Here is a 16,240-nt window from a genome sequence, read left to right on the forward strand (position 1 = left end):
GTGGTGTGAGGTGATTTGATCAAGTAAGTAATGAAAGGGTATGAGAGATGTGTGGAAATAAAAAGTGTGATTGAGAGAGCAGAAGAGGGTGTATTGATATGGTTTGGACATATGCAGAGAATTAGTGAGGAATGGTTGACAAAGAGGATATATGTGTCAGAGGTGGAGGGAACAAGATGGGGAGACCAAATTGGAGTGAAGGATAGGAGTGAAAAAGATTCGAGCGCTGGGCCTGAAACATCGGAGGGTGAAGGCATGCAAGGAATAGAGTGAATTGGAACGATGTGTATATACCGGGGTCAACGTGCTGTCAATGGATTGAACTAGGGCATGTAAGCTCTGAGGTAAACCATCGAAAGGTTTGTGGGGCCTGGATGTGGATAGGGAGCTCTGGTTTCGTGCATTAACATGACAGCTATGGACTGAGGGTGAAACAAATGTGGCCTTTGTTGTCTTTTCCTAGTGCTACCTCTCGCGCATGCTCGGGGAGGGGGTTGTTATTTTATGTGTGGCGGGGTGGCAACGGGAATGAATGAAGGAAGCAAGTGTGTACATGTATATGTCTGTGTATGTATATTATGTATATGTTAAAATGTATAGGTATATATGTGTGTGTGTGTGTGGATGTGTATGTATATGCATGTGTATGTGGGTGGGTTGGGCCATTCTTTCATCTGATTCCTTGCAGGAGACAGCGACAAAATAAAATAAAAAAAAGAAATATATAAATATCTGTCTACTATATACCACAACTTGCATTTTCCAACATATTGCTAAAAAGACAGTTCTCAGGTTTTTGTATGAGCAAGGTACAGAATTTGTCTGTTTTTCAATGGTCTAACAGGTACATATGCCTTGTGTTCTCAATGGATTATTGTTTTTGCATTCATATATTTCTCTTCAAACTCTTTGCATTAATGATTCTGCATATTATCCCTTCAATCTTTAATTTACAACTATATTCATAGCATCTTACCAGTTTAATAAGTTCATCTCTACCAGAGACTACTAATGCATCAATAATTGAATTACTGGTGCTATCATGATCATCTTGAGTCATTTCTTTCCACGAGAAAAACCTTCTTGCTTGTTATAAGACATCCAATAGTTGCTTTTATCATATTTTCTATCTATAGAGAATTTAGATATAAAATTTCATGCTAACTCTCAACCTTTTTCTCTATTCTTTCTTTATTCATCATATCTCATATTTCAATCAAGTTTCAAGCTGATATTCAAGATTTATTTCTGTTGTTCCTTTTTACTTCTCAAGTATAACCTAATTTGTCGGTTCTTTCTGGGTTTACCCTAATATTGATACTACTATCCTTATGTTTTATAATGTCTGAATACTGACTTACTGCCAAACTAGTCCAACTTATAAATTCTACTAAACTAACTTAAAACTTGACCCACTTGCCCTACACCACAACGTTCGTTCACTTTCCCTCTTCTTGGGCATTACTTTGGTTTCTGCTCCTGAGAGCTGCTGCTTGTTTGCCCTCATCATTATCTACACTACACAATACTCAGCAAGCTATAGAATCTCAAGATTACTGTGTGGCTGTGGGCCATTTTGATAGTTTCTTCCATGCACCTCAGAACTTTGGAATTCTCTTCCCTCTGATGTCTTTCCCATTAACTATGACCAGGCTGACTTTAAAAGAAGTTTTTCACTTCAAAATTCTTAAATATTTTTTCTTATCTCTTTATTCTCCCTTTCAATAACATCTTTATATTTCAATTAAGGCCCATCCTTGATGTGGACTTTTGTCTGTGACTGGAGCATAAATTAACAAAAAGGTTAATAGTAATAAAAACTGTGTGTAATTACAATATCATGACACTCTACGCCAAGATGTCAGAAAGCTGAAATCTCTTAGCAGCAATCTCTGCTTTTGTATAAATAATTTTTCAAAAAACCCATATCCTTCTAAGGTTTATAACGTCATTTTTCTACATTCATTTTTCATATTGTTTCCGCACAAAAGTTTTCTGCTTTAATGTAGTTTTTAAGTTCCTCAGTCTATCAAATTTGATATTCATTGTCAAATTCATATCTTTTAACATATACAGTCCTGTTAATCACTGTATTAGTTTCCTTTATTTCAATGATGTCCCTCCTTTTCTAAGAATGCTGCACTTAATTCCTAATACATGTAATCTTTTTTTTTGTTAAACAGCGATCATATTATTGTAAAGTGCTTGAGACTTCTTAAATCCTTTACAAGTATTCCCACTTCACTGCTATGTTGCACTTAATTTGCTATCTCTCTAAGATTAAAGTATATTCATGAAACATTTAGTACTTTTCTGGATGAGATTCAGCCATAACAGCAGGGTGCTAGCCCACAGCAGTCACAACACGACTTGCTTGATGAATAAAACTATTCTTCTCAGCAACTGCCTGCATTATATAATTATCTATTTTTGGAAATGACATCAACAACATTTCAAGTATTCGCAACTTGTTTATCCTATATACACATTAAACATTCTCATCAACATTTTTCTGTCTCCCACATTAAAAGTCCTCAAAATCATTCCTCTAATCACTGACTTGATCAAACTATATTCTCGATATGCTTTCTCAAATCTAGTTTCTCATTTATGATGAACCAATTTTTTCTAATTTGTTAGCCTTTCTATCACTCTCTCTGTTAAGCCTTTACATGTTATCACTAATGTATTCTTCCTTATTCCATACCGTATTTTCTCAAACATTTTCATCAAATTCTATGAGGTTCATTTCAGTCCGTTTGTAAAGGATGTCAGTCTTTTTGCATCTCGTTCTGATCAGTTTCTGATTCAATCATTCTCCTTATTCTGGTGTTATCAGCAAAGTACCTTACTATACTTTCCTTTACTTTGCAGTCACTGTATGCTATCATTAACAAAGAGTATACAGGCTAATATCATTCCCTGTGCTACCCCATAAATGACATCTTCCTCCAGACATTTTTCCAATTGCTAGCCCTTTGAACTTTCTGTTGCTCAAAAACTTTTTAATCCTTTATGTTATGATTAGCTTCTTTCTAAAATAAAATCTTGTGGTTTACTTGGTCAAATGCTTTTGCAAAATCAAGAAAAACGGTAACTATTTTTTTCCTACGATTAAACTCACATATGTCACCATAAAGAGCTAATAGCTAGCGCGCATATATTTGTTGCACACATTCATGTAGGCCTTCATTTATGTTAATGCTCTTGACTGAACTGTTTAAAATATGTCCTTTATAACTCCTCCAAAGGCTTTTATAACATGTGAAGTCAAGCTAAATGGCTTGTGTTGTTAGGTATCAGTCTGGATCCTCCTTTGTGTATCTTTGTAACACATGCCAAATTGTGAATTTCTGAAATTTTGCCTCAGTAATGATATCATTGGCTCTGCTATCACTGTCTTTGTCTTTTTGAGAAATATGGTTGGAATTTCAACTGGTCTAGGAGCTGTATTTTCTCTAGGCTAATCAATCACTCTGGTTGTGTCATCTTCCAGTATTTCAATATCTGAGGGCATTTTCAACAAACTAACTAAACAATACATCTCCCAGTGCCTCCTTGCATTTTCAAATGAATAATTATTCATACTGTTCAATCAACATTCACCATATTTCCTTGGAGAGAGAGAGAGAGAGAGAGAGAGAGAGAGAGAGAGAGAGAGAGAGAGAGAGAGAGAGAGAGAGAGAGAGAGAGAGAGAGAGAGAGACATTCTAATGGATAAGTGTTACTTACCCTCGCTTCAGGATCATCACGATGGCGTCTAGAAGAAGATGGAGAACGAGCATGACCTTCTTGATGTTGTTGGCTGCGAGAATCTAGACCCAGGGTGGACACAACTGGGAGAACATTGGGGTTGGCCTGCAGCTGACGTATGATATCTTCAATGTAGTTGATTACAACTTCAGCATGGTTTCCAGGCAACAAATTTGTCATCACCTGAAGATGAATATTTCATTGCATTCTTGATGAAAAATTTCTTTTCATTCAATGAAATCTAAAGCTGTTAACAGTGTGTGTGCATGCAGGTGCACATATGAAAACGTTATTACCTATTTGAATGGTACAGGGAAGGAATTCTACATTCTCTACTTTCACATATTCTTTATCGAGTAAGTAATGAAAGGATAAGAGAGATGTGTGGTAATAAAAAGTGTGGTTGAGAGAGCAGAAGAGGGTGTATTGAAATGGTTTGGACACATGGAGAGAATTAGTGAGGAAAGATTGACAAAAGAGGATATTTGTGTCAGAGGTGGAGGCAACAAGAAGCCGGAGACCAAACTGGAGGGGGCAGGATGGAGTGAAAAAGATTTTGAGCAACTGGAACCTGAACATACATAAGGGTTAAAGGTGTGGAAGGAATAGAGTGAACTGAAATGATGTGGTATAAGCCCTTCATGTGCGCAAGGTAGCGCTAGGAAAAGACAACAAAGGCCACATTCATTCACACTCAGTCTCTCGCTGTCATGTAATAATACACCGAAACCACAGCTCCCTTTCCACATCCAGGCCCCACACAACTTTCCATGGTTTACCCGCAGACGCTGGTTCAATCCATTGACAGTATGTCGACTCTGGTATACAACACCGTTCCAATTCGCTCTATTCCTTGCACGCCTTTCACCCTCCTGCATGTTCAGGCCCCAATCACTCAAAATCTTTTTCACTTCATCTTTCCACCTCCAATTTGGTCTCCCACTTCTCGTTGCCTCCACCTCTGACACATATATCCTCTTGGTCAGTCTTTCCTCACTCATTCTCTCCATGTGCCCAAACCATTTCAAAACACCCTCTTCTGCTCTCTCAGCCATACTCTTTTTATTACCACACATCTCTCTTACCCTATTATTACTTACTCGATCAAACCACCTCACACCACATATTGTCCTCAAACGACTCATTTCCAGCACATCCACCCTCCTTCACACAACTCTATACATAGCCCATGCCTCGCAACCATACAACATTGTTGGCACCACTATTCCTTCAAACATACCCATTTTTGCTTTCCAAGATAATGTTCTTGACTTCCACACATTCTTCAAAGCTCCCAGAATTTTCACCCCCTCCCCCACCCTATGATTCACTTCCACCTCTATGGTTCCATCCGCTGCCAAATCCACTCCCAGATATCTAAAACACTTTACTTCCTCCAGTTTTTCTCCATTTAAACTTACCTCCCAATTGACTTGACCCTCAACCCTACTGAACCTAATAACCTTGCTCTTATTCACATTTACTCTCAACTTTCTTCTTTCACACACTTTACCAAACTCAGTCACCAGCTTCTGCAGTTTCTCACATGAATCAGCCACCAGCGCTGTATCATCAGCGAACAACAACTGACTCACTTCCCAAGCTCTCTCATCCACAACAGACTTCATACTTGCCCCTCTTTCCAAAACTCTTGCATTCACCTCCCTAACAACCCCATCCATAAACAAATTAACCATGGAGACATCACACACCCTTGCCACAAACCTACATTCACTGAGAACCAATCACTTTCCTCTCTTCCTACACGTACACATGCCTTACATCCTCGATAAAAACTTTTCACTGCTTCTAACAACTTGCCTCCCACACCATATATTCTTAATACCTTCCACAGAGCATCTCTATCAACTCTATCATATGCCTTCTCCAGAACCAGATTCAGAAAAGAAGAGTGAATGTTGGAGTGAAGAGGGTGGTGAAAGTAAGTGAGCTTGGGAAGGAGACTTGTGTGAGGAAGTACCAGGAGAGACTGAGTACAGAATGGAAAAAGGTGAGAACAATGGAAGTAAGGGGAGTGGGGGAGGAATGGGATGTATTTAGGGAATCAGTGATGGATTGCGCAAAAGATGCTTGTGGCATGAGAAGAGTGGGAGGTGGGTTGATTAGAAAGGGTAGTGAGTGGTGGGATGAAGAAGTAAGATTATTAGTGAGAGAGAAGAGAGAGGCATTTGGACGATTTTTGCAGGGAAAGAATGCAACTGAGTGGGAGATGTATAAAAGAAAGAGACAGGAGGTCAAGAGAAAGGTGCAAGAGGTGAAAAAGAGGGCAAATGAGAGTTGGGGTGAGAGAGTATCATTAAATTTTAGGGAGAATAAAAAGATGTTCTGGAAGGAGGTAAATAAAGTGCGTAAGACAAGGTAGCAAATGGGAACTTCAGTGAAGGGGGCAAATGGGGAGGTGATAACAAGTAGTGGTGATGTGAGAAGATGGAGTGAGTATTTTGAAGGTTTGTTGAATGTGTTTGATGATAGAGTGGCAGATATAGGGTGTTTTGGTCGAGGTGGTGTGCAAAGTGAGAGGGTTAGGGAAAATGATTTGGTAAACAGAGAAGAGGTAGTAAAAGCTTTGCGGAAGATGAAAGCCAGCAAGGCAGCAGGTTTGGATGGTATTGCAGTGGAATTTATTAAAAAAGGGGGTGACTGTATTATTGACTGGTTGGTAAGGTTATTTAATGTATGTATGACTCATGGTGAGGTGCCTGAGGATTGGCGGAATGCGTGCATAGTGCCATTGTACAAAGGCAAAGGGGATAAGAGTGAGTGCTCAAATTACAGAGGTATAAGTTTGTTGAGTATTCCTGGTAAATTATATGGGAGGGTATTGAATGAGAGGGTGAAGGCATGTACAGAGCATCATATACATACACACACACACACACACACACACACACATATATATATATATATATATATATATATATATATATATATATATATATATATATATATATATATATTTTTTTTTTTTTTTTGCTTTGTCGCTGTCTCCCGCGTTTGCAAGGTAGCGCAAGGAAACAGACAAAAGAAATGGCCCAACCCACCCCCATACACATGTATATACATACGTCCACACACGCAAATATACATACCTACACAGCTTTCCATGGTTTACCCCAGACGCTTCACATGCCTTGATTCAATCCACTGACAGCACGTCAACCCCGGTATACCACATCGCTCCAATTCACTCTATTCCTTGCTCTCCTTTCACCCTCCTGCATGTTCAGGCCCCGATCACACAAAATCTTTTTCACTCCATCTTTCCACCTCCAGTTTGGTCTCCCTCTTCTCCTCGTTCCCTCCACCTCCGACACATATATCCTCTTGGTCAATCTTTCCTCACTCATTCTCTCCATGTGACCAAACCATTTCAAAACACCCTCTTCTGCTCTCTCAACCACGCTCTTTTTATTTCCACACATCTCTCTTACCCTTACGTTACTTACTCGATCAAACCACCTCACACCACACATTGTCCTCAAACATCTCATTTCCAGCACATCCATCCTCCTGCGCACAACTCTATCCATAGCCCACGCCTCGCAACCATACAACATTGTTGGAACCACTATTCCTTCAAACATACCCATTTTTGCTTTCCGAGATAATGTTCTCGACTTCCACACATTCTTCAAGGCCCCCAGAATTTTCGCCCCCTCCCCCACCCTATGATCCACTTCCGCTTCCATGGTTCCATCCGCTGCCAGATCCACTCCCAGATATCTAAAACACTTCACTTCCTCCAGTTTTTCTCCATTCAAACTCACCTCCCAATTGACTTGACCTTCAAGCCTACTGTACCTAATAACCTTGCTCTTATTCACATTTACTCTTAACTTTCTTCTTCCACACACTTTTCCAAACTCAGTCACCAGCTTCTGCAGTTTCTCACATGAATCAGCCACCAGCGCTGTATCATCAGCGAACAACAACTGACTCACTTCCCAAGCTCTCTCATCCCCAACAGACTTCATACTTGCCCCTCTTTCCAAAACTCTTGCATTTACCTCCCTAACAACCCCATCCATAAACAAATTAAACAACCATGGAGACATCACACACCCCTGCCGCAAACCTACATTCACTGAGAACCAATCACTTTCTTCTTTTCCTACACGTACACATGCCTTACATCCTCGATAAAAACTTTTCACTGCTTCTAACAACTTTCCTCCCACACCATATATTCTTAATACCTTCCACAGAGCATCTCTATCAACTCTATCATATGCCTTCTCCAGATCCATAAATGCTACATACAAATCCATTTGCTTTTCTAAGTATTTCTCACATACATTCTTCAAAGCAAACACCTGATCCACACATCCTCTACCACTTCTGAAACCACACTGCTCTTCCCCAATCTGATGCTCTGTACATGCCTTCACCCTCTCAATCAATACCCTCCCATATAATTTACCAGGAATACTCAACAAACTTATACCTCTGTAATTTGAGCACTCACTCTTATCCCCTTTGCCTTTGTACAATGGCACTATGCACGCATTCCGCCAATCCTCAGGCACCTCACCATGAGTCATACATACATTAAATAACCTTACCAACCAGTCAACAATACAGTCAACCCCTTTTTTAATAAATTCCACTGCAATACCATCCAAACCTGCTGCCTTGCCGGCTTTCATCATCCGCAAAGCTTTCACTACCTCTTCTCTGTTTACCAAATCATTTTCCCTAACCCTCTCACTTTGCACACCAGGTGTATGGGGGTGGGTTGGGCCATTTCTTTCGTCTGTTTCCTTGCGCTACCTCGCAAACGCGGGAGACAGCGACAAAGCAAAATAATATTAATAATAATAATAATAATAATAATAATAATAATAATAATATACATAAATGACCATATACACACATATACATATCAACATATACACATGCACAGACATATTCAAATAAATACATACACAGACATATTCATATAAACAAATACACATATTCATACTTGCTTGCCTTCATCCATTCCTGTTCCTACCCCACTCCACAGGAAACAGCATCGCTATCCCAACTTCAGCAAGGTAGGGCCAGGAAAAACAGACTGAAAAGGCCTCATCCTTCACACTCAGCCTCTACCTATGCACCTATGCACCAAAACCACAGCTACATATCCACATCCAGGCCTCACAGAACTTTCAATGGTTTACCCCAGATGCTTCACATGCCCGGGTTCAAGCCACTGATAGCACGTCGACCCCGGTGTATCACATTGTTCCAATTCACTCTATTCCTTGCATGCCTCTCACTCTCCTGTATGTTCAGGCCTGATCGCTCAAAATCATTTTCACTCCATCCTTCCATCTTCGCGAAGGTGAAGATTTGTAGAGGTTTCCAAAAAAAGAAGATAAAATGTTGGGGGAGAAGAGAGTGGTGAAAGTGAGCGAGCATGGAAAGGACACTTGTGTGAGGAAGTACAAGGAGAGAATAAGTGCAGGATGGCAAAATGTGAAAGCAAATGATGCGAGGGGAGTGTGTGAGGAATGGGATGTATTTAAGGAAGCAGTGATTGCATGTGCAAAAGATGCATGTAGCATGAGAAGGGTGGGAGATGGGCAGATTAGAAAGGGTAGCGAGTGGTGGGATGAAGAAGTAAAGCTGTTAGTGAAAGAGAAAAGAGAGGCAGATGTAGGGTGTTTTGATTGGGGTGGTGTGCAAAGTGAGAGGGTCAGAGAGAATAAGTCTGGTTAAGAAAGAAGAGCTGGTAAAAGTTTTGCAGATGATGAAATCCAGCAAGGAGGCAGGTTTGGCTGGTATTAGAGTGGAATTTATTTAAAAAAAAAAGGGGATGACTCGACTGTAGATTGGTTAGTAAGGATATTCATTGTATGTATTGATCATGGTAAAGTGCCTGAGGATTGGCGGAATGCATGTATAGTGCCACTGTAAAAAGGCAAAGGGAATAAAGGTGAATGTTCAAACTACAGAGGAATAAGTTTCTTGAGTGTTCCTAGGAAATTGTATGGGAGGGTATTGATTGAGAGGGTGAAAGTATGTACAGAGAATCAGATTGGGGAGGAGTAGTGTGGTTTCAGAAGTGGTAGAGGGTGTGTGGATCAGGTGTTTGCTTTAAAGAATGTGTGAGAAATACTTAGAAAAAAAGATGGATCCGTATGTAGCATTTATGGATCTGGAGAGGGCATATGATAGGGATGATAGAGGTGTTTTGTGGAAGGACTTAAGAGTACATGGTGTGGGAGGTAAGCAGCTATAAGTAGGGAAAAGTTTTTATCAAGCAAGTAAGGAATGTGTACAAGTCCCCATGGTTGTTTAATTTCTTTATTGATGGGGTGTTTAGGGAAGAGAATGCAAGAGTTTTGGAGAGTGGGGAGAGTATGCAGTCTGTATGGGATGAGAGGGCCCGGGAAGTGAGCCAGTTGTTGTTCGTCAATAATACAGCACTGGTAGCTGATTCGAGTAAGAAACTCCAGAACCTGGTGACTGAGTCTGGAAAAGTGTGCAAAAGGAGAAAGTTGTGAGTAAATGTGAATAAGAGCAAGGCTATTAGGTTCAGCAGGGTTGAGGGACAAGTTAGTTGGGATATAATTTTGAGTGGAGAAAATTGGAGGAAGTGAAGTGTTTTAGATATCTGGGAGTGGAAGTAGCATGAAAGCGGACTTAAATCACAGGGTTGGGGAGGGGGCAAAGGTTCTGACAGCAATGAACAATGTGTGGAAAGAGAAAACCTTACCTTGCAGAGCAAAAATGTTTGTGTTTGAAGGAATAGTAGTTCCAACAATATTATATGGTTGCAAGGCATGGACTATAGATAGGGTTGTATGGAGGAGGGTGGATGTGCTGGAAATGAGATGTCTGAGGACAATATGTGGTGTGAGGTGATTTGATCAAGTAAGTAATGAAAGGGTATGAGAGATGTGTGGAAATAAAAAGTGTGATTGAGAGAGCAGAAGAGGGTGTATTGATATGGTTTGGACATATGCAGAGAATTAGTGAGGATTGGTTGACAAAGAGGATATATGTGTCAGAGGTGGAGGGAACAAAGAGAAGCGGGAGACCAAATTGGAGCCACGTGGAAGGATGGAGTGAAAAAGATTCCGAGCGCTTGGGGCCTAAACATACGGGAGGGTGTGAGGCGTGCAAGGAATAGAGTGAATTGGAACGATGTGATATACTGGGGTCAACGTGCTGTTAATGGACTGAACCAGGGCATGTAAAGCATCTGAGGTAATCCATGGAAAGGTCTGTGGGGCCTGGATGTGGATAGGGAGCTCTGGTTTCAGTGCATTACACATGACAGCTAGAGACTAAGTGAGAACACATGTGGCCTTTCTGTCTGTGTTCCTGGTGATACCTCGCTGAAGCAGGGGGTAGAGATGCTGTTTCATGTGGGGTGCTTATGCACATATATATGTGTTTAAGAGTGGATGGGTCATTCTTCATCTGTTTCCTGGTGCTACCTTGCTGACACAGGAAATGGCGATTATATATAATAAATAAAATGGTTGTGGTAAGTTGGAATTGATATGCTGTTGTATGAATTATGTAGTTTTATCAGCATAGGATAACTTCTCAAGAGTTTTAGATTTTACCTATGTAATCATTCATTTATATACATTACTGGTTCATAATACATCTGTATATATTCTTTCCCTTCTCAAATATATTCATGTTCTTACTCAGCAACATAAGAGTTTTAACTAAGTTTTAAGCACTGTTAAGTAAACTCAAAAATAAAATCAGAATTGGTGAAACTGTATCTTTCTGCACATTAGGATTTTTTTCTAATCCACTGTCATTTGAGACCTGATAATTGGGTACCATCAAATACATTATGAGTTTTTTTGAGAAAAAAAATTTGCAACATAATTTACTACAGTACATGGTATTAAAGGTATCTTGATATATTCTGAAGTGTCTCCCTATTTCTTTGGTAAAAAATTAAGGGTCCTAATCAGTTATAAGCACTGTTAGTATTGAAATAATGCATATTAGATGTTTAACTAAAAAGAGTTTTGATTAATGATGATTTGATACAACTTAAGAATTTCTTACCAATTTGTTGGCAACATCTTGAGGGTCATTATCTGTAATGTCAAACTTGAAAGTAATAGTCTTCTGTTTGACAGTTTCTAGCTGGCATTCAACCATTGTATCTGTCACACTCAAAACCGTCAACTTTGGAAATCGGTCAAGGGTTTTCTTCTTTCGAATCTTCTTGCGTTCCATATGGTGCTTGCTGCTGGATCCATCGGCAGGATGTTCACTACACTCTGACTCGGAGGCGGCACTGGGGTCAAATGGAGGATGAGTAGAGGAGGTGATGATGGTGTTGAAGGAGGAGGACATGGTGGTAGTGATGGTGGAAGAGGTGGTGGTGTTGCTTGTGATGGAGTTGCTGGTCTGCGTCTCCAAACCAGTGCCACCAGGCCTTCTCAGAGACATGGAAAGAACAAATTTCACTGTTTCACATATTTCACAAAACAACTATTACTTCAAAGGGATGATCAATACTTACCAACTGAAGAATCCAATCACATGCATCACACAAGACTTAAACTGCAGTGGCATTCACAAAACTGCTTAGCAAGGGTTGTAACACACACACACACACACACACACACACACACAAAAGACAGCAGCATTACCAGCTTCACAAAAAAGCTATCATTTTATGGAAGCAAAATTGCATTTAAAGTAAAAGTTTTGAAAATATGGACTACTAAAAAAGGGTTTCTAGTAAGCAATGTCACATTTGGCACAGAAATAAAACAAAATAAAAAAAGCCCCAAGAAACAAATTAACACATAAGAGAAAGAAAGCAGTAATGAAAAAATCATTTCACAATGTTAAGGAAAATCACACAGTATCGTAAAGTATGTACAAGTATATGGTTATACATGTTCAGCAACATAACGATGCATGAGACTGATCTAAGACTGAAAAGAAAGTTAGAGCTGAAATATGAAAATCCATTTCTTCTGTACTAAGTTTAAACCATAGAGACATACCTGTAACCATTCAGAAATAATGGCTATAAAACCAGCCATAAAAATCATGTCAAACTATCCAGCAGAATGTGAATATTTTGGAAGGAGAATGTGCAAGAAGATTGCAAATAGGATTCGTTTCATTTCTGATGTACAGAAGGGAAGCCAACGTTGGTCAAGAGAGATGAAAAGGAACTGCAGTAACAATGGATCATATACAATGTTGTGATTGTCCACGAGCATACAAAATCTCCTTGTCATGCGCAACATTTGACAACACTTAACTCACACAGCTCATTCTTTGTAACTCTAGATTTAGATTTTCCTTTGGTGAGCAATGTATGCTAGCCCTGCCTTTTGACAAAATGTTACTAGAAGCTAGGAACATTTGGCAACCTTGACCTATGCAACTAAAACATGGACATGGGATGAGTCAGAAGCCATGAATCCAGGCTGTGGAAATTAGTTATATGAGAGAAGCATGTGACATGACTAAATGGAATGAAGAAAGAAATGAGGGAGTGTAGAACATATCTGGTAAGGCAGGAAATGCAAAGGGAATGAATTGTGGAGTGGAAGAGTGGGTGAAACATAATACTTTGTGGTGGTTTGGTCTTGTAGAAAGAATGCAAGATGGAGAGTTTATAAGGAGAGTGTATGATAGTACAATTATAGGGGTTGGTTTGAAAGTAAGACTACAAGGGGACATAGAGTGGAAAAGTATCGGAGGGAGAGATATGGGGGAAGAATGTGTGGAATGGTGTATGTGAGGGAGGCATGTAAGGACAGGTAAGTAGAGACTCTTCTGACTTAGCCACCCTCTTGATGGAAGTTCCCAGAGGGAATGAGCATCAGAAATATAGACAGATAGATAGATCCTCCTCCTAAACTTATCATCAAATCAAATTACTATTCTAACTCCTCTAATTCACCAAAAAAGATTAACCCCATAGGCAAACAATAAATGTGGTAACTTATAATTTGTTTGATTACGGCTATGCTACATTTCACTTTGCATCTCATTATATGTAATGTTCCATCCATGATAACACTGAACAACCATGAAGGTCACATGATATGTACTTCCACATTCTTTTGCCACTGAATACCTCCATTTACTCTCTCACAAATCCACTTCTTCCATCATAAAGGCCTTTAACAAAGAAACATCTTCCATGCACATGAGCCATAACGTAAACCCATTTCCTATTTTTCCCATATGCAATTTCCAAATCTGAAGATTCTATATGTATTTTTGTGAATTGGAACGATGTGGTATACCAGGGTCAACGTGCTGTCAATGGACTGAAGCATATAATTCGTTTGATTATGGTTATGCTACATTTCACTTTGCATCTCATTATACGTAATGTTCCATCCATGATAACACTGAAAAACCATGAAGGTCACATGAAATGCACTTCCACATTCTTATGCCACTGAATACCTCCATTTACTCTCTCACAAATCCACTTCTTCCATCATAAAGGCCTTTATCAAAGAAACATCTTCCATGCAAATGAGTCATAACCTAAACCCATTTCCTACTTTTCCCATATGCTATTTCCAAATCTGAAAAGTCTATATGTATTTTTGTGAATTGGAATGATGTAGTATACCAGGGTCAACGTGCTGTCAGTGGACTGAAGCAGGGAATGTGAAACATCTGGGATAAACCATGGAAAAGTCTGTGGGACTTGGATGTGGATGTGGATGTGGCCTTTTTTGTCTGTTTTCGTGATGCTACCTCACTGTAGCAGGGGTTAAAAATCCTGTTTCCTGTGGGGAGGGGTAGCGTTCCGAATGGATGAAGGCAACCAAGTATAAATTTGTAAACGTGTATATGGTGATATATATATATATATATATATATATATATATATATATATATATATATATATATATATATATATATATTTTTTTTTTGTCACTGTCTCCCGCGTTTGCGAGGTAGCGCAAGGAAACAGACGAAAGAAATGGCACAACCCACCACAATACACAATGTACACACACACACGCCCACACACGCAAGTATGCATACCTATACATCTCAATGTACACATATATATACACACACAGACACATACCTATATACCCATGCACACAACTCACACTGTCTGCCCCTATTCATTCCCATCGCCACCTCGCCACACATGGAATACCATCCCCCTCCCCCTTCCTGTGTGCGAGGTAGCACTAGGAAAGGACAACAAAGGCCCCATTCGTTCACACTCAGTCACCAGCTGTCACGCAATAATGCCCGAAACCACAGCTCCCTTTCCACATCCAGGCCCCACACAACTTTTCATGGTTTACCCCAGACGCTTCACATGCCCTGATTCAATCCACTGACAGCACGTCAACCCCGGTATACCACATCGATCCAATTCACTCTATTCCTTGCCCGCCTTTCACCCTCCTGCATGTTCAGGCCCCGATCACACAAAATCTTTTTCACTCCATCTTTCCACCTCCAATTTGGTCTCCCACTTCTCCTCATTCCCTCTACCTCCGACACATATATCCTCTTGGTCAATCTTTCCTCACTCATTCTCTCCATGTGCCCAAACCATTTCAAAACACCCTCTTCTGCTCTCTCAACCACGCTCTTTTTATTTCCACACATCTCTCTTACCCTTACATTACTTACTCGATCAAACCACCTCACACCGCACATTGTCCTCAAACATCTCATTTCCAGCACATCCACCCTCCTGCGCACAACTCTATCCATAGCCCACGCCTCGCAACCATACAACATTGTTGGAACCACTATTCCTTCAAACATACCCATTTTTGCTTTCCGAGATAATATTCTCGACTTCCACACATTCTTCAAGGCTCCCAGGATTTTCGCCCCCTCCCCCACCCTATGATTCACTTCCGCTTCCATGGTTCCATCCGCTGCCAGATCCACTCCCAGATATATAAAACACTTTACTTCCTCCAGTTTTTCTCCATTCAAACTTACCTCCCAATTGACTTGACCCTCAACCCTACTGTACCTAATAACCTTGCTCTTATTCACATTTACTCTTAGCTTTCTTCTTTCACACACTTTACCAAACTCAGTCACCAGCTTCTGCAGTTTCTCACATGAATCATATATATATATATATATATATATTTTTTTTTTTGCTTTGTCGCTGTCTCCCGCGTTTGCGAGGTAGCGCAAGGAAACAGACGAAAGAAATGGCCCAACCCACCCCCATACACATGTATATACATACGTCCACACACGCAAATATACACACCTACACAGCTTTCCATGGTTCACCCCAGACGCTTCACATGCCCTGATTCAATCCACTGACAGCACGTCAACCCCGGTATACCACATCGCTCCAATTCACTCTATTCCTTGCCCTCCTTTCACCCTCCTGCATGTTCAGGCCCCGATCACACAAAATCTTTTTCACTCCATCTTTCCACCTCCAATTTGGTCTCCCTCTTCTCCTCGTTCCCTCCACCTCCGACACATATATCCTCTTGGTCAATCTTTCCTC

At 40.2% G+C, this 16,240-nt stretch overlaps 1 protein-coding gene across 1 annotated transcript in view; it reads right to left on the reverse strand.

Annotated features, from left to right (window-relative positions):
- The window catches only part of LOC139757294 (uncharacterized), a 517,589-nt gene that overhangs the window by 277,405 nt on the left and 223,944 nt on the right, over positions 1 to 16,240 (reverse strand). The window contains exons 13-14 of the mRNA XM_071677667.1: positions 11,800 to 12,175; positions 3,733 to 3,936 (exon numbers count right to left, since the gene is read on the reverse strand). Of these exons, the coding sequence (XP_071533768.1) occupies positions 3,733 to 3,936; positions 11,800 to 12,175 (580 nt within the window). The remainder of the gene's footprint in view (positions 1 to 3,732; positions 3,937 to 11,799; positions 12,176 to 16,240) is intronic.

The sequence above is a fragment of the Panulirus ornatus genome, chromosome 2, assembly GCF_036320965.1.
Source record: "Panulirus ornatus isolate Po-2019 chromosome 2, ASM3632096v1, whole genome shotgun sequence".
NCBI classification, from domain to species: domain Eukaryota; kingdom Metazoa; phylum Arthropoda; class Malacostraca; order Decapoda; family Palinuridae; genus Panulirus; species Panulirus ornatus.